At 42.9% G+C, this 27,495-nt stretch overlaps 1 protein-coding gene across 2 annotated transcripts in view; it reads right to left on the bottom strand.

Annotated features, from left to right (window-relative positions):
• ZC2HC1A (zinc finger C2HC-type containing 1A) overlaps positions 1–12,326 on the bottom strand; it is a 60,517-nt gene extending 48,191 nt beyond the window's left edge. For both annotated transcript variants that reach the window (XM_074944202.1, XM_074944201.1), the window contains exon 1: positions 12,215–12,326. In XM_074944202.1, the coding sequence (XP_074800303.1) occupies positions 12,215–12,230 (16 nt within the window). In that variant the 5' untranslated portion in view covers positions 12,231–12,326. The remainder of the gene's footprint in view (positions 1–12,214) is intronic.
• Positions 12,327–27,495: the final 15,169 nt, after the last annotated feature.

Consider the following 27,495-nt stretch of genomic DNA (forward strand, 5'->3'; position numbering starts at 1 on the left):
TGGTGAATTGAAAAATACTATTTCTTTTGTTTTTTGTGCAAATATTTGTAATAAAAATAAATGAGCATTTTACACTTCGTATTCTGTGTTGTAACTGAAATCAATATATTTGAAAATATAGAAAACATCCAAAAATATTTAAATAAATGGTATTATATTATTAATCACACGATTAATTTTTTAATCGCTTGACAGTCCTAATTTTTAATTGAAATTGTATTATAAGTTTTCTCTTTTTAAAATTGTGTCCGCAAACCTAGATAAAATTTGTTGTCTAAACTGAAAAAAATGTGTGTACTATATTTATTAGTAGCAGTTTGACATTCGTGTAAAATGCCATAGGTTGTCCTTCAAAATTCACCTGCTGTGCTGACATAAAATCTTGGTCACTTGTGGCAACCAAAACTCCATTCAAACCTGCAGAAACTCTCTAGTATAAACATTTCCTTTTACATGATGTAGATGCATCAGATTATCTCTAAAAATTCACAAACATTTATGCAAGCGCTGACAAGAGTGTTCCCACACAATTTCAAATTTCACTGCTTACTCACATAATTTTTCCAAAACATTTGCATTTTTCCCTGCTATTATTGGTATTCCATCCACTTGAGTTGTGTGTGTGGGGGGGGGTGGGGGGGAAATCTCAGTGCTTATACACTTCAGATTGTTTTAACTTGAAAAGATATTGTGATCTTGTGATATTGATTCAGACAACAGTCCCTTGAGCGCCACAATTTCCATTATATTTCCATGGATCAGTGTTGTCTGGGATGCCATTTTTATTTATATTTTTACTATATTATGTAACAGAAGCAGAGACTGACTAATAGCACAAGCAATAGTCATATAAAAATGACAATGTGACCACATGTAAAATATGCCATCTGCAAAACACTTCTTGGGAAGGCATATTTAAACATGTTTAAAAGATTAAGACGACTAAAATGAGGGATGAATCAAGTGAGAAACACAAGAGGACAAACAGGAAAATGAGAAAAGGGTACTAAAGGTGGCTAAATAAATAGGGCCCTACCAAATTCATGGCCATGACAAACACATCACGGACCATGAAATCTGGTCTTCCCCTATAAAATCTGTTCTTTTGTGTGCTTTTACCCTATCCTACACAGATTTCACAGAGGAGACCAGCGTTCTCAAAGTGGGGTTCCTGACCCAAAAGGGAGATGTGGGGTGTGTGTGTCACAAGGTTATTTTAGGGGAGTCATGGTATTGCTACTCTTACTTTTACGCTGCCTTCAGAGCTGGGTGTCCAGAGAGTGACGGCTGTTGGCTGGGTGCCCAGCTCTGAATGCAGTGCCACACCAGCAGCAGCACAGAAGTGAGGGTGGCAATACCATACCAGGCCATCCTTACTTCTGTGCTGCTGCTGGCGGCGACTCTGCCTTCAGAGCTGGGCTCCCTGCTGGCAGCCACCACTCTCCAGCTGCACAGCTCTGAAGGCAGCACTGCTGCCAGCAGCCGTGCAGAAGTAAGGGTAGCAGTATGCAACCTCCCCTACAACTCCTTTTTGGGTCAGGATCCTAAAATTACGACACAATGAAATTTCAGATTTAAATAGTTGAAGTCATGAAATTTATGATTTTTAAAATCCTATGACCATGAAATTGACCAAAATGGACCGTGAATTTGATTGGGCCTAATAAACTGGGCTGCTGATTTTTCAAATTCTCCATTTGAATGCTGTATAGACATATGCTATCTATGCTCACATTTGTAGAATATGATCAAGTCAGAGGGAGAAGGTGTGAATATAAAATCCTTTGTATGCAGTAACTAACAACAGTGGATACCTTGTTAAAGTGTTTGAGCATAAGCTTCCGTGAGCTACAGCTCACTTCATCGGATGCATGCTTCGAAAGCTTATGCTCAAATAAATTGGTTAGTCTCTAAGGTGCCACAAGTATTCCTTTTCTTTTTGCGGATACAGACTAACACGGCTGCTACTCTGAAACTTGTTAAAGTGTGTTTGTTAGTTACAATTAAGCTGCTGCTAGAAATTTTAAGCGTATACTTCATTTAATTAAAGCCATCATTCCAGTTTAGATAAACTATTCACTAGATTGCCTCAGAAGTTAGATGCATAAATGCTCAAAGAGCCAGCATGCTTCAAACACAGTAATAAGTTCTCTCTTCTCAACACCCATCCTTTCACATACTTCTAGTTAGGGGCCAGTTTCTTGAACTTAGAATGCAGTTAGCGAACAAAATGTTAGTAGCAGGGTATACTTTATCCACCCAAAATTGAAAAGAATGGAATTCAAAAGAGGAAAGACTTACACATTCCTTTCCATCTTCATATTGCCAGTGCAGTTGATAATGCACTACAATACACCATAAGGCTTTCCTTTCCATCTCCAACAGATACCAAAAAGCAATATATACCTCAGCTTCTAGTGCAATTCTAGTGCAAAACCTTTACATTGACCCCATATGCTTTGAAATAATTATATCCACAAATCAGCACATCTGATTGTCAGATATTCCATGCACTGGGGAAGCAAGACAGGCTGATGCCCATGAGCACACTCCCTTGAGGCATAACGGGGCCTTGCAAGGCTGCTCCCCTCTTTTGGTCTGGCAATGATGTACTCAGAAGTGGGAACTGAGAACAAGATGCCTCCTTCGTGGGGTCTCATTTAGTGACTCCTTTTACAGAATACAACAAAACCCTTCCTTCATTAGCCCCTCGAGTCCAACCCTTCTTCTGGCTCTGGTGCTCATGCCAACAAGCATCCTCTCCCAAATTCAGGAGTCCCCAACCCTCCTCCCGAAGCTAGGTTATGCTTCAGGCCAGCTGTAGTCCTCAATCAGCTTCTCCTCTTTACTCACTCATTTCACCTATCAGCTTGGAGGGGTTAACAGGCCTCTTTCATCCTTCCCTTGCTAGAGTCTCAAGGTGCTCCCCTCAAGGTTGCTAAGAGCAACCCTTCTAAACTGAGCTCTCATGGCATTTTATCTGGCCCAAGTGCTCATTAGTTAATTAACTGCTAGATGGAGTTGTTTGCTATAAAAAAGCCAATAATGGGTAGCTGGGTCCTGACTCCCCTTAACTACCCTGTGACAGGAATTATGCCACCTTAACACTGCTGAGGTCACTTAATGTTGTTTCAGAGTGTAAAGTTTGATTAAATTGGGATATTTATTGCTTTTCTGGTAACAAGTACAAACTCTTCATGTTTAAAAGTTACAATATAACCTGTCAGTGGGAGGGAACCTTTGCAAAGGAGTCCGTGTCATCACTCAGTTCCCAAAACATTCTGTAGCTTCTCATGACCCTCTGAAAATTGCATATGGACAAGTGGCTGCAGCAACAGCATGCATGTGCCTGCATGACACCAGCAGGTCTGCCTATTGTGCTCTACTTTTCTCTAAGCCCCGCCTGACAGTATGAAGCGTACAAACATACCAATGTTGGACATCTGTGCAACAGCCATCATAAGGGACTGAACCAATGACTGCCAGAGTTAGAAGCATGTGTCTAAAAAGGTTGTACTGATGAGCCAGGCCCTCAAAATGAGAGTTGTCACAGACTCACATCTTCTGTGCACTGGGCACAGAGGAGGATGCCTAATATACAAACTGACCATGGTGTCATACAAGCAAAATACATGACAGATTTCTGATATGTGTATTTGTATAATTTCTGATGTGTAACAAAAATGTGTATTTTGTTGATTCACACACAATTTACAAATCATAGCTTTTCAGTACAGAATCTGTTTTAACTGTATCAATCCCCTACAAAGATCAGCAGCAGGGTTTGAGAAGCCCTTACCACTTCAGCTTTAGGAGTAACTGCTAATCCTTTTCTACACCAGCCACTGGAAAACTTGACATACTTTGCCAGTGTGTTACACAAAGTATTTACTACACAAAGTGTTTACTACAGTAGAATAATATCAGTGATAAGTGTTTTATATTTCTTTGTTATCCTTTCGCAAGAAAAGTGAGACGTGAAAAATTGCAAAAACTGGTGATTTTTAAACTCTTTTTTTATCAATTCCATTTGATCAGTCCATGAAAAATGCATATAGTGCTCTTTTTGCTACTTCAATGCGATTTTTACAAAATAACCGTTTAAAACTCCTGTTGAAACTGAACTCCATAACTGTCTACCACTGCACCATAAAAGTGCAGAGACTTCTCTCTCTCACTTAAGGTACAAAAACAGCTTTAAAAAACAAACAAAACACACACTTCTATCTAAAAATATTTTACCTACTATTGCTGCAAACAATTATTATGAACCAGAGACTAAATAAAAATTGTCTATGTTTTAAAAACTTTGTGCATTTGACAGCATTTTGTCAGTTTAGCTGTTTCTCTTGTACATACAGCCTCTCATGTTTGTGTAGGTCTTTCATGCAGCAACAGAAAGAGGGAAAGATTTAAAAAGGAAAACGTGATTGTAAACCCACAAAAATTGGAAGAGGATTCAGGGGCCAGTGTCTTATATGAAAATACTTTAAACTCATGTTTTAAACCTCATTAGATTTCAAGTTGATAGTGCCCCTTCAAGATGGCACACGAATTCTTGAAATGCAAGCATGTCAGCATTCATAAAACATTTTATGAAGTCCATGATAAAAATCTTTCTGCTCCCTAGCTGATAGAGGGTTCTGCCAAACACTACTTCCATCTATGACTCTGAAGAAGTCTGGACCTACTTTTAAGAAGTGCTGGGCATAAACAAGTCCAATTGAAGGTCCTTAGTCAGTACCTCTAAAAGTCAGGCCTTATACTGTGTTCAAAAAGTAACTTTAAAAAAAATTAACAATACCAAACAGATTCCACAATAACTGATAAAAGCTAGGACGTTTTAGATTAGCTTTTAAAAACTTATGTCAGCTTTTGTCACTTTTAATTAATGTATTTGAGCCCTGATCCTCCTACAGCCAGTCTAAGTTCCAAGACTGCTCTTTAGAACCAGCTCAGGAAGTAGTAAAGCAAAAATGGAACTAAGTGTCATTTCAAAAGAAAGCCAGAAGAGAGTTCCAAGGAAATCAGAAGTCACATAGAGAAGATCTATTTTGCAATTTCACTAGATTCGTGGTTCCCAAACTTGTTCCGTCGCTTGTGCAGGGAAAGCCCCTGGCTGGCCGGTCCAGTCTGTTTACCTGCCGAGTCCGCGGGTTCGGCCGATCGCGGCTCCCAGTGGCAGGTAAACAAACTGGTCCGGCCCGCCAGGGGCTTTCCCTGCACAAGCGGCGGAACAAGTTTGGGAACCACTGCACTAGATAATCACAATGTAATCACAATACAAGAAATATTATAAGCCCTTTGAATGTTACAAACCGTACTCCAAGATCCCATCAGTATAGTCACATATTCTAAAATACTCTCCAACTTACCCAATCAGTCCCCTGCTATCTTTATCAGAAAATTCCCTGCTTGTTGACTGATTAAAAGCTAGTTTATACAGGTGTATCTTACAGGTTACAATATTAAGCTTTAGAGGACTGTTAGAAGCAGCAAGTTACAAAGATGGGAGAACCTATGCCAAATTTTTTACCACAATTTTACATTGAATCCAAAATGGCACCTCTAACACTAGTATATTGTGTCACTGTTTTAATAATGCCTTAAAAGGGAAAATGCTACCTAATGAAATAAGAGTACTTGCTGTCCCACTCTTTTCTTTGGAGACTACCCTCCCATACAAATGTTCACTAGACCTGATCCTTAACTCATGAGATCCAATGTCATCACACTCCAAAGAGGTACAGCTTAAGCTGGCACTGTCCTTTCAAGTAAAGAAAAGCTTTGTTTACCTATGTTTAACCTGCAACTGTTGGAACACAAATGCAAGGCATTTTAGTACATGTTTTGAAAGAGAAAAAACAAAGAAAGTATTTGCTTCCTACTGGACTGATTCACTTAAGAGAAATGCACTATAATGACCAGTCAAGAAGTCACTGAATTTATTCTTAACAGTTCTGGGAAAAATTATCTGTAAGTAAAATTATTTGGGATAAGAAAGTTTACAAAGTCACGCAACTCAATTTTTTAAAAATCTCTCAGATAACTTTTGCTGTGCTCACATCAATCTGGAGTGTTCATAAGATAAGCTACTACCAGCAGGAGAGTGAGGTTGGGGGAGAGAAAACCTTTTGAAGTGATAAACACCCATTTTTTCATGGTCTGTGTGTATAAAACATCCTCACTGGATTTTCCACTTTATGCATCCGATGAAGTGAGCTGTAGCTCACGAAAGCTTATGCTCAAATAAATTGGTTAGTCTCTAAGGTGCCACAAGTACTCCTTTTCTTTTTGCGAATACAGACTAACACGGCTGCTACTCTGAAACCTGTCATAAAGAAAATAAGTTTCATGTCACAAGAGCAATATTTTATTTTTCAGCAAACAAGGTATCAGGGTTGAGAAAAAGGCCTACTTTGTAAATATGGGATATATTACACCTTTCAACTCCCCCTGGTTTCCCATACATGGAATGTGGATTGCCTCAGCAGACTCGCGAATCAACTAGTCAGGATAGAACTGGTGAAATTTTTCAGCCAACACTTTTTTCAGCTGAAAAATGCAGACTTGAGTCAACTGAAACATTTCCCAAATTTGCCAAATGTTTTCGGGGGGAGGGGGCGGTCGGACAAAAAATTCTGAAAAAAAATAAAATAAAAAATTTAAAAAATCAGAACTCTTGTTTTGACATTTTCTAAATAAAATGTTTTGATTGTTGTTATTATTAAACAACAAAGTTTTTATTAAAACTTTTCATTTTGAAATCTGGTTCAATTGCATTTAAAACACAAATTAAAAAAATCTAAAATGAAATATTTTGTTCAGACCGAATGATTTTTTTTCCAAGTTGCTGAAAAATTTGAAACATTTTTGTTTCAACCCCAAACTAGTTTGGATGGAGAGACAGTAGGCAATGTTCTACCATGATTAACACTGCATGAAACTCCCAACTGGCTCACAAATTAGGAAGGTGCAAATTTGCCATAGGTGTAAGTGAAGACAGAATCTGGCCATAGAAGTCTCTGCGAGAACGGTTTAAAGAGTAAGGCTAAGATTTTGTCACGGAGGTCACAGAAGTCATGGAATCATGACCTACAAAAACCTCCGTGACGTCAGCTGGCAGGCGGCTGGGAGCTACAGGGTACTTCCACCACCTGACGAGGCGGAGGCCCCCCTCAAGCTCCTGGCCACCACCTGCAGCAGGGGTACCTCGCAGCTCCCCGCTGTGGACAGCGGGGGACTCCCTCTACCCCCGGCTGCCGTGGGCGGCGGAGGCCTCCCGCAGCTACCCACTGCTGCACATGGCATGGGATATTCCAAAGCTCCCCACCACCATGAGCAGCAGGGGTGACCCTGGAGCTCCTGACTGCTGCAAATGGCAGGGGCTCCCTGCAGCTCCCAGGAACTCCTGGCCGCCGTAAGCAGCGTGGGGAAACCCCCTGAGCTCCCGGCCGCCACAGAGGGAAGCAGGGGCCGCCCACTGCTCCCACGAACTCCCAGCCGCCGTGGGTGGCGAGGGGGACCCCCGCAGTTCTTGGCCACCATGGGTGGAGAGGGGGGACTCCCGTAGTTCTTGGCTGCTGCAGGCACTGGGGGGCTCTGAGCCATGCTGTGGGGGGACCCCGCAGCTCCTGGCCAGCCCTCGTAGCTCCCACCACTGCGGGGGGAGAGGAATCCTGGAGCTCCAAGACCCCCACATGTGGTGGGGACCTCTGGAGCTCCCAGCCAGGTGCCCCACACTGGCTCCCCATTTTGTCATGGATATTTTTAGTAAAAGTCAGGGACAGGTCACGGGCTTCTGTGAATTTTAATTTGTTGCCCATGACTTGTCTGTGACTTTTACTAAAAATATCCAAGACAAAATCTTAGGTTCATTAATTAGTTTGTCAGTGCCCAGAAGGGCATCATTTGATAAAGCATGAGACACTATGTTTTAGCTGTACTCATTTTTCAAATACCAGGATCATATTTAAGAATAATAGCAGGAGTGTCATAAACAAGACACAGGAAGTAATTCTTCCACTCTACACTGTGCTAATTCAGCCTCAGCTGGTGTATTGTGTCCATTTCTGGGTGCCACATTTCAGGAAAGATGTGGACAAATTGGAGAGAGTCCAGAGAAGAGCAAAATGATTAAAGATCTAGAAAACATGACCTTACAAGGGAAGACTGAAAAACTCGGTTTGTTTAGTCTGGAGAAGACAAGTTGAGGGGAGGTCATAACAGTTTTCAAGTACATAAAAGGTTGTTACAAGGAGAAGGGAGAAAAAATGTTCTCCTTAATCTCTGAGGATAGGAAAAGAAGCAATGGGCCTAAACTGCAGCAAGAGTGGTTTAGGTTGGACTTCAGGAAAAACTTCCTGTCAGAATGGTTAAGCACTGGAATAAATTGCCTAGGGAGGTTGTGGAATCTCCATCATTGGAAATTTTTAAGAGCAGATTAGACAAACACCTGTCAAGGCTCGTCTAGATAATATTTAGTCCTGCCTTGAGTGCAGAGGTCTAGACTAGAAGACCTCTCGAGGTCCCTTCCAGTCCTACAACTCTATGACAAATCCTGCTCTCTGTATTTATGCATGTAATCCCAATGAAGTCAGTAGGGCTGCTCGTATAAGGAGAGCAGGATCTCGCTCATGTTTTTAATGCTATACCGGTAGCGTTGGAAGGATTTGATTTTTATCGGTAAATGTCAGTAAATGTCAATTTCTCTGTACACACACAAACTGACGAAAAATATTTTCATCAGTAATAATAGAAATTTCAGATAGGCAATGAAAGAAAAATGCTGTTTGATAACAGAGTTTACACTGTATATTTTGACATCTGATGTTGACAATTTGTGTTTTAACAATTATAAAACTAACTTTTTGAATCTCAACATCTACTCTCATTAAACAATTATTTTCACTCCCCCCACCCATAATGTCTTGCAAATGTGAAAATTTAAATTGATAAAAATAGGAAAAAATGCTTTAAAACAAAGAGATATCTATCAACATTTTTTAAAAAAATTCAAATTCTGCCAAGCCTATATATAGGGTGGGGCATTTTGTCCAAAAGTAATCAAGTTAATTGACTGGTCAAATAATGTTACAAATAGTTAAATATTTTAAAGCACTAATTTATTAGAAGAGTAACAAAAAGAGTAAGACTATATGGTCTTTAGATATATATTTCTGCCTACTTACAAAAACTAAGTTACTTAACTGAGGATGTGTCTACACTACAAGCACTACAGTGGCACAACTACTGTGCTGCAGCTATGCCGCTGTAGTGTAGAGACTAGCTACAACAATAGAAGGGTTTTTTCCATCACTGAAGTAAATTCACCCTGAGAAGCAAGGTCAACAGAACAATTATTCCTTCGAAACACCAGTGTCTTCATCCGGGCTTAAGTTGGATTTTTTACACCCCTGAGTGACAAAACTAGGTAAACCTAAGTTTTAGGTGTAGATCAGGCCTGAGTTATTTTAACTCGGAAAAATCTGAAGCACAATGAAATGAAGTTCTAAAAATGAAAGAATGGCATCATTATGGAAACAAAAAGGTAGGCCACTGCCTATGTCTTGTTGGAATATTTCACAGTATTTGACCATGGTCAAGTAATAGGCAGTCAATTAACTGACTTGCCAAGCCTAGCTATAAAGATAAAAATTGCTATATAATAAGAATTATTTTAATTGCTTTAGTTCTTTGAAGTAGCAGTGAAAAGAGGAGGAGGCTAAGTTGCCCATATCATTCTTATCTTTAATACGCAATTAGTTATGACAAAGCAGAGTACATATGCTTTTTTAAATGATCATTTACAGATATTTACACAAATCAGTTCTGTTCATGTTAATTTTTAGCAACATTAATAATTATAAACTTTTACAGATGTTAGATACTCTTGCATTAGTGAAGTTATTTGCTTACCTCTGTTATCTGTGAAAAGTTACAACCCCACAAAAATATTATTTGCATTAATCTAACCGTAGGAGATAAAAAGGTGCAAATATTCCACAAGCTGGGCTCGTCTACACTTACGACGCTGCTACAGCACTGTAATGCTTAGTAGAAATGCTGTGTACGAATTTCTGCTATTGAATCAGAGAATATCAGGGTTGGAAGGGACCTCAGGAGGTCATCTAGTCCAACCCCCTGCTCAAAGCAGGACCAATCCCCATCTAAATCATCCCAGCCAGGGCTTTGTCAAGCCTGACCTTAAAAACCTCTAAGGAAGGAGATTCCACCACCTCCCTAGGTAACCCATTCCAGTGCTTCACCACCCTCCTAGTGAAAAAGTTTTTCACTAGGCCAATGGGAGCTGCGGGAAGCGGCGCAGGCCAAGGGACGTGCTGGCCACCCTTCCTGCAGCCCCCATTGGCCTGGAGCAGCGAACCGCGGCCAGTGGGAGCCGCGATCGGCCGAACCTGCAGACGCGGCAGGTAAACAAACCGGTCCGGCCCGCCAGGGACTTTCCCTGAACAAGCGGCGGACCGGCTTTGAGAACCACTGGTCTAGATCCATCCTCTTTGGAACCCCCTTTCAGGTAGTTGAAAGCAGCGATCAAATCCCCCCTCATTCTTCTCTTCTGCAGACTAAATAATCCCAGTTCCCTCAGCCTCTCCTCATAAATCATGTGCTCCAGCCCCCTAATCATTTTTGTTGCCCTCCACTGGACTCTTTCCAATTTTTCCACATCCTTCTTGTAGTGTGGAGCCCAAAACTGGACACAGTACTTCAGATGAGGACTCACCAATGTCGAATAGAGGGGAATGATCATGTCCCTCAATCTGCTGGCAATGCTCCTACATATACAGCCCAAAATGCCATTAGCTTTCTTGGCAACAAGGGCACACTGTTGACTCATATCCAGCTTCTCATCCACTGTAACCCCTAGGTCCTTTTCTGCAGAACTGCTGCCGAGCCATTCGGTCCCTAGTCTGTAGCGGTGCATGGGATTCTTCCGTCCTAAGTGCAGGACTCTGCACTTGTCCTTGTTGAACCTCATCAGATTTCTTTTGGCCCAATCCTCTAATTTGTCTAGGTCCCTCTGTATCCTATCCCTACCCTCCCGCATATTTCCTCCCAGGTTAGTGTCATCTGGAAACTTGCCAAGGGTGCAGTCCACGCCATCCTGCAGATCATTAATGAAGATATTGAACAAAACGGCCCCCAGGACTGACCCTTGGGACACTCCGCTTGATACCAGCCGCCAACTAGACATGGAGCCATTGATCACTACCTATTTGGCGTAGGCACTTCACTTTCCCAAGACGCAGTAACTATAGCGCTAGCGCCGTCTACACTGGGGGTTAGTTCAGTATAACTATGTTGCTCAGGAGTGTGGACATAGTTATATCAACATAAGTTTGTAGCATAGACCAGTGCATAATCAACCATTTACCATATCTGAGAAATACTTAGTCACTGTGGCAATCCCAAAGCGAGTGTTTAAAACTTGTCATACAATCCAGCACAATCCTCTTGTTAAAAAAGGCAGATAGACAAGGATGGTTGCACCACCCAAAACAATGCTGTAGTCATCCCCAGCAGCCCGCTGCAGCACATCAGCAAGGTGGAGCCTTATGCTGGGAACGTGAAAGGCTGCAGAGATAATCAGGGACTTGCTCCGCTTTTGTACGTTTAAACACAAGAGAGAAACACTGGGCGCTCAGTTGTGAAGCCAGCACTGGCCCGACAAGGTCACTGGGGGGGAGGTGGGAGAGAGACACAGGAGGGGTGACCTGGCTACTAACAGCACTGGCAGCCTGGCTGCCAAACCCCACTCACGGGGGAAAGGCGGATGTTAAGTCTCTCTCGGGGGGTAGGAAATAACGGGGGGAGGAAACAAGGCTGTTCCACTGTTTACGTCCCTGGGCGCGGACAATCCCCGCTGCGGGCACAGAGCGCCCCTCGTTGCCCGGCACCGCCCAGGCGCAGGCAGCAGCTCCGGCCCGCGGGCTCTGCTGCCCCGGAGCGAGGAGGGGGCTGACAGGGAGCCCCGCCAGCCAGCCCGGGGTGCCAGGCCCCTCATCCCGACGCCGCGGCTCCCTGCAGGGGGCGGGGGATGCGCTGCCCAAGGCGGAGCTGAGGTCTCATATTCCCCACTCCCGCCCCCCCTTCCGATCCCAGCCCCGCGCCCCGCCCAGACCCCCGGACACACACAGAGGCCCGGCCCGGGGCGGGGGCCCGCTGCGGTCTCTAATCCCCGCGCCCCACCCTTCACCTTCCAGCTCCTCCATGGCGCGCTCCGGCTCCGGCTGCCGCTGCTGTAGCAACACGGCCCCACCCCCGACCGCTAACGTCCCCCGCTCCCATTGGCTTCCCCGGGCGGGCGGGACGCGGAGACAGAGCCCCCTGGCCGTCGGGCCTGGCCGGGCTGGGGCGCTCCCTGCTGCCCCGCGATTGCCGCCTCTAGCCCTCGCCACCGACCCCTGCTCCTCTGAGCTCTCCCCAAATACCCCCGCAGCCTCGCCGCCACCCGACCCCGCAAACCTCAATCTGCTGCTTCTCTAATCGCTTCCCAAATGCCCCTGACCTCTCGTCCCCCTCCATCTCCAAGTCCTTCCCAAATCCCCATGTCCCCCAATTTCTCTAAATCCCCCTGGTGGCCCCCAGTTCCCCCGGATCTCTAATTTCCCCCGCTATCTCCTCGATCTCCCAAAATACCCCTACCCCCCCCCCCAATTTTCTTGCAGTCACTCTGTCCCCAAATCCAATTTACCTTCCATCCTCCTGAATCCTCCCACAGATCCCTGTACATCTTTTACTGCACCCCCCACCCCAATCTCAGTACATTGCTACTCTTTTCCATACCTCCCAAGTTTCCTCTGACTGCCAGATGCTGAGACTGGATGATGAGGTGGATCATTTAATAATTGCCCTGTTCTGTTCACTCCCTTTGAAGCACTGGCCACTGTCCGAAGACAGGCTATTGTGCTAGCTAGAGGGACCATTGATCTGACCCAGTATGGCCGTCCTTATGGTCTTCTGTCCCCTTGTGTCAGGGATGAAAGTTCGGAGGTACGGGCCAGTACGGAGTACCGGTAAAAAGTGGCTGCCGGTACCGGCCCGTACGGCTGAGTTTAAAGCGCTGCCGGGGCAGCACTTTTAACGTCACTGCCCCTTTTGCGCCCCCCATCGGCGGCCCTGCTGCAAAGGACCCTTTAATGTCGTTGTCCTTTTTTCCTTCCCCGCGGCCGCCGAAAAGAAGTAGCTACCCCAGGGCCACGATTTAAAAGGGCCCAGGGCAGCAGCAGCGGCTGGAGCCCCAGGCCCTTTTAATCGCTGCAGGAGCCCCGGGCAGCACAGGCCAGGCCCCTTCCACCAGAAGCCCTGCCCCTTCTGGGGGAGTGGGGTGGGGGAGGCAGAGCAGGCCCCGTACTGGTAAGAGCTCGTACCCCTGCCTTGTGTCAACTCTCCCTCTACCCTCAAATCCCCCTGTATGTCTTATACACTCCATCCCAAATCTCCTTACATCATTTTCCTCCCTCCTGCTTCACACAACAGATCCCTCTGCAGCAGCATGTTATCCATTAATTATGATTAATGCTCTTGGAGCTGCTAAAAATCTAGCGAGAATGTGGGAAGTGCTAACAGCCCATCTGAAGCTGCTGGAAAATCACGGTACCACAGAATCCCCTTTTTTCAGAGATATTTTTCAGTCCTCTCCCTCCTTTATTCATTTTAGCAATGTGTCTGTTACATTTACAGACATCAGAAAGGTTTCAGAGTAACAGCCATGTTAGTCTGTATTCGCAAAAAGAAAAGGAGTACTTGTGGCACCTTAGAGACTAACCAATTTATTTGAGCATAAGCTGTCGTGAGCTACAGCTCACTTCATCGGATGCATACTGTGGAAAGTGTAGAAGATCTTATTATATACACACAAAGCATGAAAAAATACCTCCTCCCACCCCACTCTCCTGCTGGTTATAGCTTATCTAAAGTGATCACTCTCCTTACAATGTGTGTGATAATCAAGTTGGGCCATTTCCAGCACAAATCCAGGTTTTCTCACCTCCCCCCCCTCCCCCCAAACTCACTCTCCTGCTGGTAATAGCTTATCTAAAGTGACCACTCTCCTTACAATGTGTATGATAATCAAGGTGGGCCATTTCCAGCACAAATCCAGGGTTTAACAAGAACGTCGGGGGGGGGGGGGGGGGATAGGAAAAAACAAGGGGAAATAGGCTACCTTGCATAATGACTAAGCCACTCCCAGTCTCTATTCAAGCCTAAGTTAATTGTATCCAATTTGCAAATGAATTCCAATTAAATTAAGAAAAGTACCTAAAGACTGATAATGAATTTCAGTGCACCTGTAGAAGAAGATATAAGTACTGCTAACATAAGAATGGCCATACTGGGTCAGACCATTAATGCATCTAGACTAGTATCCTGTCTTCTGACAATGCCCAGAGTCAGATGCTTCAGACAGAATGAACAGAACAGAGAGGGTGTACTGAGTAAAACATTCCCTCTCATCCACGCCCAGCATTTAAGCAGTCAGAAGTTTAGGGACACCCAGAGCATGGGGTTTTGTCCGTGACCGTAGTGGCTAAACGCCATTGTTCTACCGATTCTCCATTAACTTATCTAGTTCTTTTTTGAACCCTGTTATAGTCTTGGCCTTCACAACATCCCCTATCAGTGAGTTCCACCGGTTGACTGTGTACTTCCTTATGTTTGTTTTAAACCTGCTGCATATTAATTTCATTGGGTGGCCCCTAGATCTTATGTTACGGGATAAATTACACTTCCTTATTCATTTTGTCTACACCATTCATCAGGGCTGTCCCTAGGGAAGTGCACGGCCTGGGACAAATCAGCCTCCTTGAAGGCCCTGCTCTGCATCGGCGGCTAGGTTGGCAGGATGGAACCAGCTTGGTGCTGAGCCGCCTGCTGCTGCTGGCAGTTGCTGGTGCCTACCACGGGACCATTGTTGGCCATAGCACCATGGTAGCTCAGGGCTCCAGCTGGGGTGGGGGACACATTGCACCGAAATGCAGGCGGATGAGCTGGGTGCTGTCTCTGCTAACTGCCAACAAGATAGCGGGCCCGGCGGAAGTGACAGGTTCATCTTTTGGCAGTGGCGCTGAAACATTTTTAATATGGGGGCTGAAAGCCAGCCCCCTTACCCCTGCCCCCAGAGCTGAGGCCGGGAGCAAAGCCCCCAGTGTGGGGCGGTAGCAGATCCCTAGGCTTGGGATGGCCTCAGAACTCTGGACGTGGAGCCAGCCAATCTGGACATGGGCATGGGGTGGCAGCAGAGCCCCGGGGGCGTGGGGTGGCAGCTGAGACCCCGGTAGCAGGGCAGCAGCAGTGATCTCGGGTGGCAGCAGAGACCCTGGGAGCGGGGCGGCAGCCGAGACCCTGGTGCATGGGGTGGCAGCAGAGCCCTGGGCGTGCGGGGTGGCAGTCGGGAGGCCGGGCATACGAGGCAGCAGCAGAGCCCTGGGCGCGCGGGGCAGCAGCCGAGACCCCAGGTGCAGGGCTGGCAGCCGGGAGCATGGGGGTGCTGCAGCACCTCCTGCTCCCCTGGTTCCCATGCCTACGTCTTCCGGAACCAACCGCACTTGCCAATCACACGAGCCTGCGGAGCACTCCAAAGCGCAGGGCCCGGAGCGGTCACCCCGATTCACCCTACCCAAGGGATGGCTCTGCCATTCATGATTTTATAGATATCTATCATATCCCCCCTTAGTTGTCTCTTTTCTAAACTGAACATTCCCAGTCTTTTCAATCTTTTCTCACATGGAAGCTGTTCCATATCCCTAATCATTTTTGTTGCCCTTCTCTGTCCTATTTCCAAGTCTAATATATCTTTTTTGGAGATGAGGCGACTGGAATTGCACACAGTATTCCAGGTGGGGGCATACCCACTTTTTATAGTGGTATTATATTTCTGTCTTATTTTCTATCTCTTTCCTAATGATTCCTAACATTCTGTTCGCTTCTTTGACTGCTGCTGCACATTGAGCAGATGTTTTCAGAGAACTATCCACAATGACTCCAAGATCTCTTAAGCAGTAACAGCTAATTTGGACTCAATCATTTTGTATGTATAGTTGGGATTGTGATGGGTTCGATCACAGAAACCCCTTTGGGACTGCTGCCTGATGTGCTGAGACTACCTCTAAGCCCATTTTCCCTGGCAGCTGGGACTTCAGAACCCTGCCTGGTTGTGCCAGACATGCTAGCCTGCTACAAACACAGACCCAGGTCTGAACCACGTCCCCCACAAGCTGCACGCTTACCTGAAAAGAGTTTAAGAAGTGTTCCTGTCTCCAACACTCAGGTGCCCAGCTCCCAATGGGGTCTAAACCACAAATAATTCTGTTTTACCCCATATAAAGCTTATAGTGGATAAACTCATAAATTGTTCACCCTCTATAACACTGATAGAGAGATATGCACAGTTGTTCCCCTCCCCCCCCCAGGTATTAATACATACTCTGAGTTAATTAATAAGTAAAAAGTGATTTTATTAAATACAAAAAGTAGGATTTAAGTGGTTCCAAGTAATAACAGACAGAACAAAGTTAATTACCAAGCAAAATAAAACAAAACACACAAGTCTAAACCTAATACAGTAAGAAAGTGATTACAGATGAAATCTCACCCTCAGAGATGTTCCAAAAAGTTTCTTTTACAAACTAGCCTCCTTCTAGTCTGGGTCCAGCAATCACTCACACCTCTGTGGTTACTGTCCTTTGTTCCAGTTTCTTTCAGGTATCCTTTGGGGGTGGAGAGGCTATCTCTTGAGCCAGCTGAAGACAAAATGGAGGAGTCTCCCAGGACTTTATACAGTTTCTCTCTTCTGGGTGGAAGCACCCCTCTCCCCGCTTTGTAGCTACAAAATGGAGTTTTGGAGTCTCATGGGTCAAGTCACATGTCCATGCATGACTCAGAACTTGACAGGAATGTTCCCAAGAAAGCTCAGATGTGGATTGGCATCTATCAGATTAAGTATTTCTTGATTGGGCACTTACTGAGAATAGTCTTTTCTCAAGAAGCTGATGAAATGCTTCATTGAGGCTACTTAAAATCAAACAAGTACACAGCCAATATTCATAACTTTGAATACAAAAATGATACATGCATACAAATAGGATGAATACATGCAGAACATAACCTTTGCAAAGATATGTTACATGGCATATCCTGCATAAAACATATTCCAGTTATGTCATATTTACACTCATAAGCATATTTCTATAAAGCATTATGGGGTGCAACATCACAGGGATTATGTTTTCTAATGTGCATTACTTTGCACTTATTAACATTGAATTTCATCTGCCATTTTGTAGCCTGGTCACCCAGCTGATCTACAGAAACCATAGTTGGACATGGGATCCTCTAGTGCCTCCAATAGCATTGTGTGCAATAGGGCTGTCAATTGCAATTAACTCAGCAATTAAGTCAAAACAAATTAATCATGATTAATCACAGTTTTGATCACACCATTAGTACTAATCATTGTTGTTACCTTTTCTTAAATATTCCATTCTTTCACAACATCCAAGAAACGCTCTACGTGTGTTTCAGCATAATGTCTCTCTTCAGTATGTATTACTGTTAAAGCAAATGACTGCAGTGTTCATGCAGCATCCATCAGGTGTGTCGTGACTCCAAGAGAGCTGTGATTGCTCAAGGATGTCCTGTAAACAGCAGTCCAAGCAACAACTAGTGCATTTTTCAGAAGCTCCAACTGAGTATTCTTCTCATTGTGAAATAGGTCATGTATTTGTGATACAATGGTTCCTCAGGAGGGCAAGGGGTATGATTGATTGGAAGATTCAATTAGAATAACATCTCTTAGCCCTCTGTCGTTTACAGTGTTGAGTGGTCTGCTGTCCATAGTTATCTACTTTGCAATAGCATTGGTTAAGCTGTTGTATTTTGTTTGATCCATGGGCTTGTAGCGATCCTGAAACTCTGTAAGAGTACTCTGTATCAGCTGGTGGGATTCATTTGCTGTTAGTGGGTTATCTGTAGCACAAGAACTGGAGGTGAAAGCATGTTTAGCATGTTGGTGGTACTGCAGACTTGAAGTACTTTGATGGTATTGGAACTTAGCTTTGCAATAGCTACATATAACTGACTTTTTATCCAGTGCAATCAAAACTGATTAATTGCAACTAATTTTTTTAATTGCTTGACAGCCCTACATATCAAGCTCAGTCTTGAAACAAGTTAGTTTTTTTGCCCCTACTACTCTCCTTGGAAGGCTCTTCCAGAACTTCAGTTCTCTGATGGTTAGAAACTTTCATCTAACTTCAAGTCTAAACTTGTTGATGGCCAGTTTATATCAATTTGTTCTTGTACTATCACTGGCCCTTAACTTAAATAGCACCTTTCTCTTCCTCATTCTTATCCCTCTGATGTATTTATAGAGAGCAATCATATCTCCCCTCAGCCTTCGTTTGGTTAGGCTAAACAAGCCAAGATCTAGGGGTGCTGGAACAATTTCTATAGTGGGGGTGCTGTGAACCATTTAACCAAACTGTAAACCCTGTATATAATGGAAACCACTTCAAGTCAGGGGGTGCTGTAGCACCCCCTGAACCCCTCGTTCCAGCACCTATGCCAAAATCCTCAAGTCTCCTCTTGTAAGGTAATTTCTCCATTCCTGTGATCAGCCCTTCTCTGAACCTGTTCTAGTTTGAAATAATCTTTGTTGAACATGGGAGACAAGAGTTGCACACAATATTCCAGATGAGGTCTCACCAGTGCCTTGTACAATGGTAATAACGCTTCCCTATCTCTGATGGAAATACAAATGGTTACTTACCTTACAGTAACTGTGGGTCTCAGATATTTGTTATCTCCATGGATCCCATGACTTACTTTTCATTCCCACTTTTTCAGTCATTGTTATCTGGCATTCTGAGTTAGCAAGTGAACTGAAGGACAGTTGTGGCTACTCCGCCCTTTATGCTATTGGGTAGAGAGGCACAATGACATACACAGTGCAGGCAGGGCCCAATAGACACTGCTGTTCAAAGATTCTGATCTTGTGTGTGGGGCACATGTACAACTAGAGGGGGATCTGCACAGACAACCTCTCAAAGAACCTCAGTTGTTATATGTAACCATTCTTTATAAGGGACATGAAGGTTTACCATTAACACATTAGTAAGCAAAAGAAAAATATAGTATTTCCACAAAAAAAAAATAAGCGTCTCAACACAAAATAATTCTTAGCATCTTGCTCACTCCTTTGCCTGCAAAGTCTTGATAAGACAATAGAAAATGACTGCACTGAGCAGTCTGGCTCAGATCACAGGAACCATGTCAGTACTTGTTTTATACTGAGAAGATACCTTTGCTTCATTAGTAATCATATAGTATCTTGTTTTAAAATAATCCATTAATGCACTGTATGTACATCACTTAAAATCCACAATCTCATTGGCACACTGTTTTCAGTAACATGTTTCATTATACAACAGAAGATGAAATAATTAAAACTCAGCTAGCACACACTATCTGTAGATCTCAAAGTGCTCTACTCCCCATTTTACAGAAATGGGGAAAAGACAGGCACAGAGAAGTTAAGTGAATCACCCAACATCACAGAGTGAGACTGTCGCAGAGCTGGTAATAGTAGGAGTGGTCTTTAGTGCCAGGATGATGCCCTCTTGTTGTAAGTGTGCAATACTCTCCTTAGCATTAATAAGTTCATCATATATGGAAAGTCCCCTTCAATAGGCCTTCTGGGTCTGCCCATATAATAAAAAGTGTATAAATTAATACACAAATGATAGCAGTATTATATTTTAATTGTATACATAAGTGTGTCTTGGGAACAAATATATCAAGGATAAGAGATCTATCTCTATACTCGCAATCATATTTTTCACTTGCTCACATGTAGTTTGTTGGCAATGCACTCAAGTGTAGGCTTCAATACTGGTAATTTATATTATGGTAGCACCTAATTTCTTCAGTCAGGATTGGAGCCCCATTCTGCTAGACACTGTACAAGCACAGAATAAAACACAAATAATAAGATAAACGTCAGAAACTCCTACTTGCCACCTATCTAATCATTATCAGTTGGCCATTTCTCATAAGCATGGTAGAAGTGGTTCTTGAGGAGGGACTTGATGCGGGACAGGATCATAGTATTATTGAATAGTTCACAGAGGGCATTCTATGCTTTATAGGTTCTTGTGGGGAAAAGCAGACAAATGAATGTGAACATTGGCATGGTTGGAGGAACAGAGGGTTGGGGCCTATGAGAGAAGATACAAGTTTGGAGAAGTAGGGGTGCATTAAGTTATGAAGAGCCTTACAATCTTCCCCCAACATACCTAGGCCTGGTCACAATTTACACCTGAGTCTTTTAATTTTATTTCTCTAGTCCAAATTTTTCAAGACTGTAACAGAGTCAGTGGCCTCCTGCCTGAGTTTCCCCTCTCAGGTAAAACAATACCTTCATGCAATTCTCCTCTCTCAATAATATCCCTCTTTGGGGGCTGAATTATTAGTAAACCTCATGGAAGTACTCCATAAAAAAAGTCCCAACATAAAATCCTTTTATCACCCCAACTGCAAACAGTTATTAAGATCACCTGATATCTTATTCCTCAAGGCCCTACATGTACGGGGAGACTTTGGCAAACCAGTAAAGTGCCTGAAACCACTATGGCTTATTGCTAAAAGCAGCCAAGTCAGCAGGCTGTAAATTGGCCATTCAGCACTCTCAGTTTGACCAAGGCAGGAGTGGGGGTGGGGGTGGGGGTGGGGGTGGGGGTGGGGGGGGAGTTTTGGGTGCCACAGAAAGGGCAACTTGACCCCGCCTGTCCTTCCTGATAAGAATTGTGTTGAAGTGGCTGATACATGCATTTTCGAAGAGCAGGATGTGCCCCAGGAATGTCTATTGAGGCCTCAAGGCTGCAAACTCTGGAAAACCCACACCTGGTTAATCAATAATCAGAAGGAACCTCTTGCTTGACTATTGAAACTGCTTACTTAACAAGTTTTCTTTAAGGGACATGTCATTCTATTACTAATGTATAAATAAGGGGGAAAAGTTTGAGGTAGTTGGACTCTTTTTGGACTCTCCCTCTGGATACATCTTGCAGTCCCCACCGGCAGATGGAAGATTTGGCTACCGGAGGCCTGCCACTGTGCCACTCGAGAGCTACACTCAGCTTTGGTAATTATGAAGGGTTGGGGGTGTTTTACTAACCTTTTGCGGACCTGTGTTAGTGCTTGAGACTAAGTAAAGTTTAGCTTTAAGTGAAAGCACTCTTGTGTTGTCCTGTTTGTGCCAGCCATCTATCAGTCGGACGGCCGTGTCTCCCCTGATTTATTTCCTGACACCACCTCGCACAGAGTAAAAGTTACCAAGAGCTTTGGGTTGAAAGAACCCTGGGTAACAGACATACTCTCCAGTGCCTCTGGCCACATCCAGACTCTTGGTCAGTCCTCTTCTATCCCTGGAGAGCCACCCTAACCCTTCCAGTTGGAGTGCAAACCCTCCTCTGCAGTCTGTCTGCTGGGAGCATCCCTCACTCCCCCAGTCCTCTCCCTGTTCCTCTGGGTCCAGCTATCTTGTCCTGGAGATGTAAGCAGGTAAGTGCTGTGATGTTATCGGATTAAAATGTGACCATGTAGATCATTATTGCTACTACTGTTATATAATTGCAACAAATCTTGTACAAAGGTTGTTAAGTAAGGTGTCTATGGAAAGCTTATGATTTGCTGAATATAATTATGCTATTTGTATGTATGTATCATTTTTGTATTTGAAATATGACTGTTGGCTCTATACCTTGTGGGTGCTACCCAGGAGCAAACATTTTGAAATACAGGTAGTTAGCCAGCACATCTGTTCAAATGGCTATTCAAATTGAGTGGCCCATCGAAAGAACATTTAACTCACAATGAAAGACGCCCACCTACCCTGACTGGACTTTCCTGTGAACGTGCTGTTTGAGGTATAGGTAATGACTTCTACTGTGACTAAGTGGAATCATGCATGGACATATGACATGTCCATGTGACTCCAAACACCATCTTGTCACCTGTGATTTTCCACTAGCTGTGCTGAGGGCTTTGTTTCAAACAATCGGTTTCCCTCCATGTGGCAGAAGCTATCAAAGGCACTGGAAACATCTCCATTTTGCCTCTTTCCTGCTCAGACCTCTGGATTATGGATTTATACTAATGGGAGCATTCTAACCAATGGATCGAGGACCTTTCAATGATTTGGAAGCAACCAGAGACTTGACTTAAGACAGCAGTTTATTCCATCACTGCTACAAGCCTGATCCAAGAACTTTGCAATGGTTGTATGTATTTGATTCCTTTAACCAATTTTAACTCTCACATATCTTTCTTTTTTTTATAAATAAACCTTTAGCTATTAGATACTAAAGAATTGGCAACAGTGTGATGTTTGGGTAAGATCTGAGCTGTATATTGACCTGGGTGTGTGGCTGGTCCTTTGGGATCAGAAGAACTCTTTGTTTGATTAAACTGGTTTTAAAGAACCACTCATCTTTAAATCGAGTGGTTTTGGTGGTGAGTCAAGGACTAGAATGCCTAAGGAAACTGTCTTTATGATTTGTTAGCCAGCGTGGTAAAATAGAAGTTTACTTTTATTGCTGGTTTTGTATATCTCATGGGAGAATGACCACTAGCTTGGGGTGTGTCTCCCCTATTTCTCAGCAGTTTGTCCTGAATTTGGTATCGCAGTTGTGACCCACGGAGGCATGGTTATAAGTGCTTATACAAGTGCTTCTCTGCCTTTTGCCCTTGGCTTCAGCTCCTCAACTCAGAGCCAGCAGGCAACTCCTTTTGCTGCTCACTGGCCTTCCACCCTCTCCATCTCTCTGACCTTGACTTTCTGGTTTGGGGATGGCAGCCAGCAAACACATCTTGCTGTTCTCCAACCTTTCCCCAGGAACCACACACGCTCTCTGGCACCTCAAATCTCCTCATAGACAGTCCTGACTCCACAAGTCTCTCTCAACAGGCCTCTCGCTTCACTAGGGCCCAGGTGCCCTTTTTTAAGCCCAAATTGGAGGCACAGGTACACTGGCCCCGCTTAAAGGGTCAGTATCACCTTATGACAAAGACTGACTAGAGATTTTGGATGTCCAAGCTGAGTTTTGAAAGGGCCCTGATTTTCAGAAAGTGCTGTGTGGACATCCTCAAAAGATCAGGTCCCTTTACAGAGCTTTAAATTGGGAACCCCAAAATTGAGGCACCCAACATCATCAGTTACTTTTGCAATGGTTGGCCCTAGTACCTAGTGTTTGACAGTAACTTGTTTTGATCTTTGCAGAGCTGTGCCATTCATTCATTTGAGCATAAATGTTCACAGAGACTGTACATCCAGTAAGAATAAACAGCCAATTAACATTTCAAATGCTCTCTTTCACTGTCTGATTCTTTGTAATGACTAAAATTTTTATTAAAAATCATGAGCTATTCAACATCTTTTAACGTTTATGTTAATAATGAATATTGCATAGGGAGGGATTTCCCAAAGTGGCATAGTAGTTGCAATGAAACCAGACTGGAGCATCAGATATGCCTGTTCTAGGGGGATTGTACAATTAAAAAAGAAATCTTACATTTAAAGCTAATTGTGGGCTATAGAGAAGAATTATTACTTCCATGCTCAAATAATTATTCTATTCAATTCCTTGAATGATCTAGATTTACTTATAAACCATGAACTGGAAAAGTGCTATTTTATTCTTGCTATAATCCTGATTTGTATTCAGGGTTGGAGTATTGTGATTATGCTGCCAATCAGTTTATCAAGTCAGTTTTTCTCAATGAATTTTTAGAGTTTTAATTGGGTTGCTGTGGGGCAGCCAAATTATAAGAACATGAAAATGGCCATACTGGGTCAGACCAATAGTCCATTTAGCTCACTGTCCTTTCTTCTGATAATGGCTGATGCCAGATGCTTCAGAGGGAATGAATAGAACAGGGACAGTTATTGAGTGATCCATTATTGCGTCATCCAGTCCCAGCTTCTAGCAGTTAGAGTAAAAGGGACACAGAGAGCTTGGGGTTGTGACCTTGACCATCTTGGCTACTAGTAGTCATTGATGGACCTATCCTCCATTAACTTAACTCTTTTTTGAACCCAGTTATACTTTTGGCCTTCACAACATCCCCTGGCCTGTTCCACAGGTTGACTGTACATTGTGTGAAGAAGCACTTATATTCTTTTTAAACTTGCTGCCTATTAATTTCATTGGGTGACCTCTGATTCTTGTGTTATGTGAAGGGGTAAATAACACTTTATTATTGACTTTCTCAACACCATTCATGATTTTATAGACCTTTATCATACCCCTCTTAGTCATCTCTTTTCTAAGCTGAATGTCCCAGTCCCAGTCCCAGTCCAGAACTTTGGGGGAGGGAACCCAGTGTTTATCTCTCTCCACTTTGAAACACAACCATTTATTCCTACCCTTTGTTTCCTATCTTTTAACCAGTTACTGATCCATGAAAGGAACTTCCCTCTTATCCCATGACTGCTTCCTTGCTTAAGAGCCTTTGGTGAGAAACCTTATGAAAGGGTTTCTGATAGTTCACGTACGCTATATCCACGCTATATCACTCTTGTCCAAATGTTTGTTGACCACTTAAAGAAATTCTAATAGATTGGTGAGGCATGATTTCCCTTTACAAAAGTCTTCCCCAACATATTGTGTTCATCTAATGTCTGATAATTCTGTTCTTTACTATAGCTTCAACCAATTTGCCTGGTACTGAAGTTAGGCTTACCGGCCTGCAATTGACAGAATCGTCTCTGGAGCCTTATTTTAAAACTGGCATTACAGTAGCTATCCTCCAATCTTCTGGTACAGAGTCTGAGGTAAGTGATAGGTTACATACACAGTTAGTAGTTCTGCCATTTCATATTTGAGTTACTTCAGATCTCTTGAGTGAATACCGTTTGCTTCTGGTGACTTATTGTTGAAGTTATCAATTTGTTCCAAAACCTCCTCTGTTGACACCTCAGTTTGGGACAGTTCCTCAGATTTGTCACTTAAAAAGAACGGCTTGGGTGTGGTAGTCTCCCTCACAGCCTCTGCAGTGAAGAGTGATGCAAACAATTCATTTAGCTTCTCCACACTGGCCTTGTCTTCTTTGACTGCTTCTTTAACACTCTGATCATCCAGTTGCCCCACTGATTGTTTAGCAGGCTTCCCGCTTCTGATTACTTAATTTTTTTGCTGTTACTTTTTGAGTCTTTGGCTAGTTGCTCTTCAAATTCTTCTTTGGCCTGCTTAACTATACTTTTACACTTGACTTGCCAGAGTTTATACCCCATTCTGTTTTCCTCAGGATTTGACTTCCAATATTTATGCTAAATGAGATGTCATGTCCTGTGAGCAGCTCCATCATCATGGTGAACCATGGTGTTGTAAACACCAAGTAGTGTGTGTCTGCATGTGTGAAATTAAACAATACTTCATAAATTGAAGCTGGAAAGATGAATACAGACATTAAGGTCTTGTCTACACTTTCAGCATATTTTTGTATGTAATTCTATTAGTATTATAGTTGTGTAAAAATAATTAATATGTAAATCAGGACTTTATACATGTAAGCTAAAGAGTGAACAGAATGAGCTGCAATAATCTCCTTTTTAGATTCTCAGCCATGCACACTTTATATTTTATTTCTGATACACTCCCACTCTGAAGCTTGTTATGCCTTGTTATTTTAGGATACAGCTTTGTTTTCTCAGTTATGACACAAGTTAGAAGGACTGAGACATTACAGAGAGAAGCAAAGCAATAGTAATACGGTTGACCTTCGTATGCTATTTCATCTGAGTGAGGTCTGCAAAGCATTCTGTGTGCTTGAGTCCTCCTCTTGCTTACTCAGAAGAATAACTTTTTTTTTTGGCAAAAATGTGAAAGTTGGCTCCCTCTATATATTGCTAAAATACAATGAACACAGTATGGATGAAATCTACCAATGTGCAGAGGTCCCACCCAAGACTTGTGTTTCATTTGGGTACCATTTAAACACTATGTTGAGGTCTTATTGCCAAGTTCTCTGCACACAGAGGAATATCATCCTGTGTACATTTTATTTTAAAAATGGAAACTTTTAAATGATCATTAAAATTAAGTCTATAATTACTGATTGTTTCAAAAATGGAAGTTTTGCTATATCAAGAAACAAATATTTTATGAAATTGAATCCCAGCAAGAGTGGAGATTTTGTTTGTTTGTGTTTTTTAAACACACACACACACACCCCATAGCTTCTTCCCTGGAGATTATGTTTTGCCATGGTTATGAGGTTAAAACAAAGCATTTTATTTAGCAATTGGAACAAAACATGAGAGTTTGCTTATAAGAAGGTCCTGTGAGAGAGTACCAAAACCCTTACTAAAGTTGAGATACATCACATCTAATGCTTCCCCCAATCCACCAGGCTTGTTACCCTATCAAAGAAAAATAATGGTTTGGTTTGATATGATTTGCTCTTGACAAATCCATGTTGATTATTACTTATCACCTTATTTTATTCTAGGTACTTGCAAATTGATTATTTGCTTCATTATCTTTTCAGGTACTGAAGTTAGACTGACTGGTTTATAATTCCCTGGGTGGTGTTCTTCCCCTTTTTATATATAGGCACTATATTTGCCCTTTTCTAGTCCTTGGGTAGCTCTCCCATCCTCCATAAGTCCTCAAAGATAATCGCTAATGGCTCAGAGATCTCTTCAGTCAGTTCCTAAAGTATTCTAGTTTGTATATTGTCAGGCCTAGCTGACTTGAAGACATCTATCTTGTTTAAGTAATTCTCAACTTCTTTATTTTAGCCTCAGATCCTATCCCATTTAAACTGATGTTCAGTACATTAGTTGTCCAATCAATGCTAACATTTTTGGTGAAAAACAAAACCAGGCATTTAACACTGACCATTGCTGCATTTTCTTTCCCTCCTCATTGAGTAATGGGCCTGCCCTGTCCTTGGTCTTCCTCTTGCTTCTAATGTATTTGTAACATATTTTCTTATTACCCTTTATGTCCCTAGCTTGTTTAATCTCATTTTATGCATTGGTCTTTCTCATTTTGTCCCTACTTGCTGGCATTGCCTTTTTTAATATTCATCCTTCATATTTTGACCTAGTTTCCACTTTTTGGAAGCGTCTTTTTCGAGGTTCAAGTCATTGAAGGTCTTCTGGGTAAGCCAGAGTGGTCTCTGACCACACTTCCTATCTTTCCTATGCATTAGGATAGTTTGCCCTTGTGCCCTTAATAATGTTTTTTAAAAAGTGCCAACTCTCCTGAACTCTTTTTTCCCTTAGACTTGTTTGCCATGGGATTTTACCTACCAGTTCTCTGAGTTTGCTAATGTCTGCTTTTCTGAAGTCCATTGTCTGATTCTGATGTTTTCCCTCCTAGCATTCATTAGAATCATGATCTCTATCATCTCCATCATTTTACCCAAGCTGCCTTCCACCTTCAACTTCTCAACCAGTTCCTCACTATTTGT

This window comes from Natator depressus, chromosome 2, assembly GCF_965152275.1.
Source record: "Natator depressus isolate rNatDep1 chromosome 2, rNatDep2.hap1, whole genome shotgun sequence".
NCBI classification, from domain to species: Eukaryota; Metazoa; Chordata; order Testudines; family Cheloniidae; genus Natator; species Natator depressus.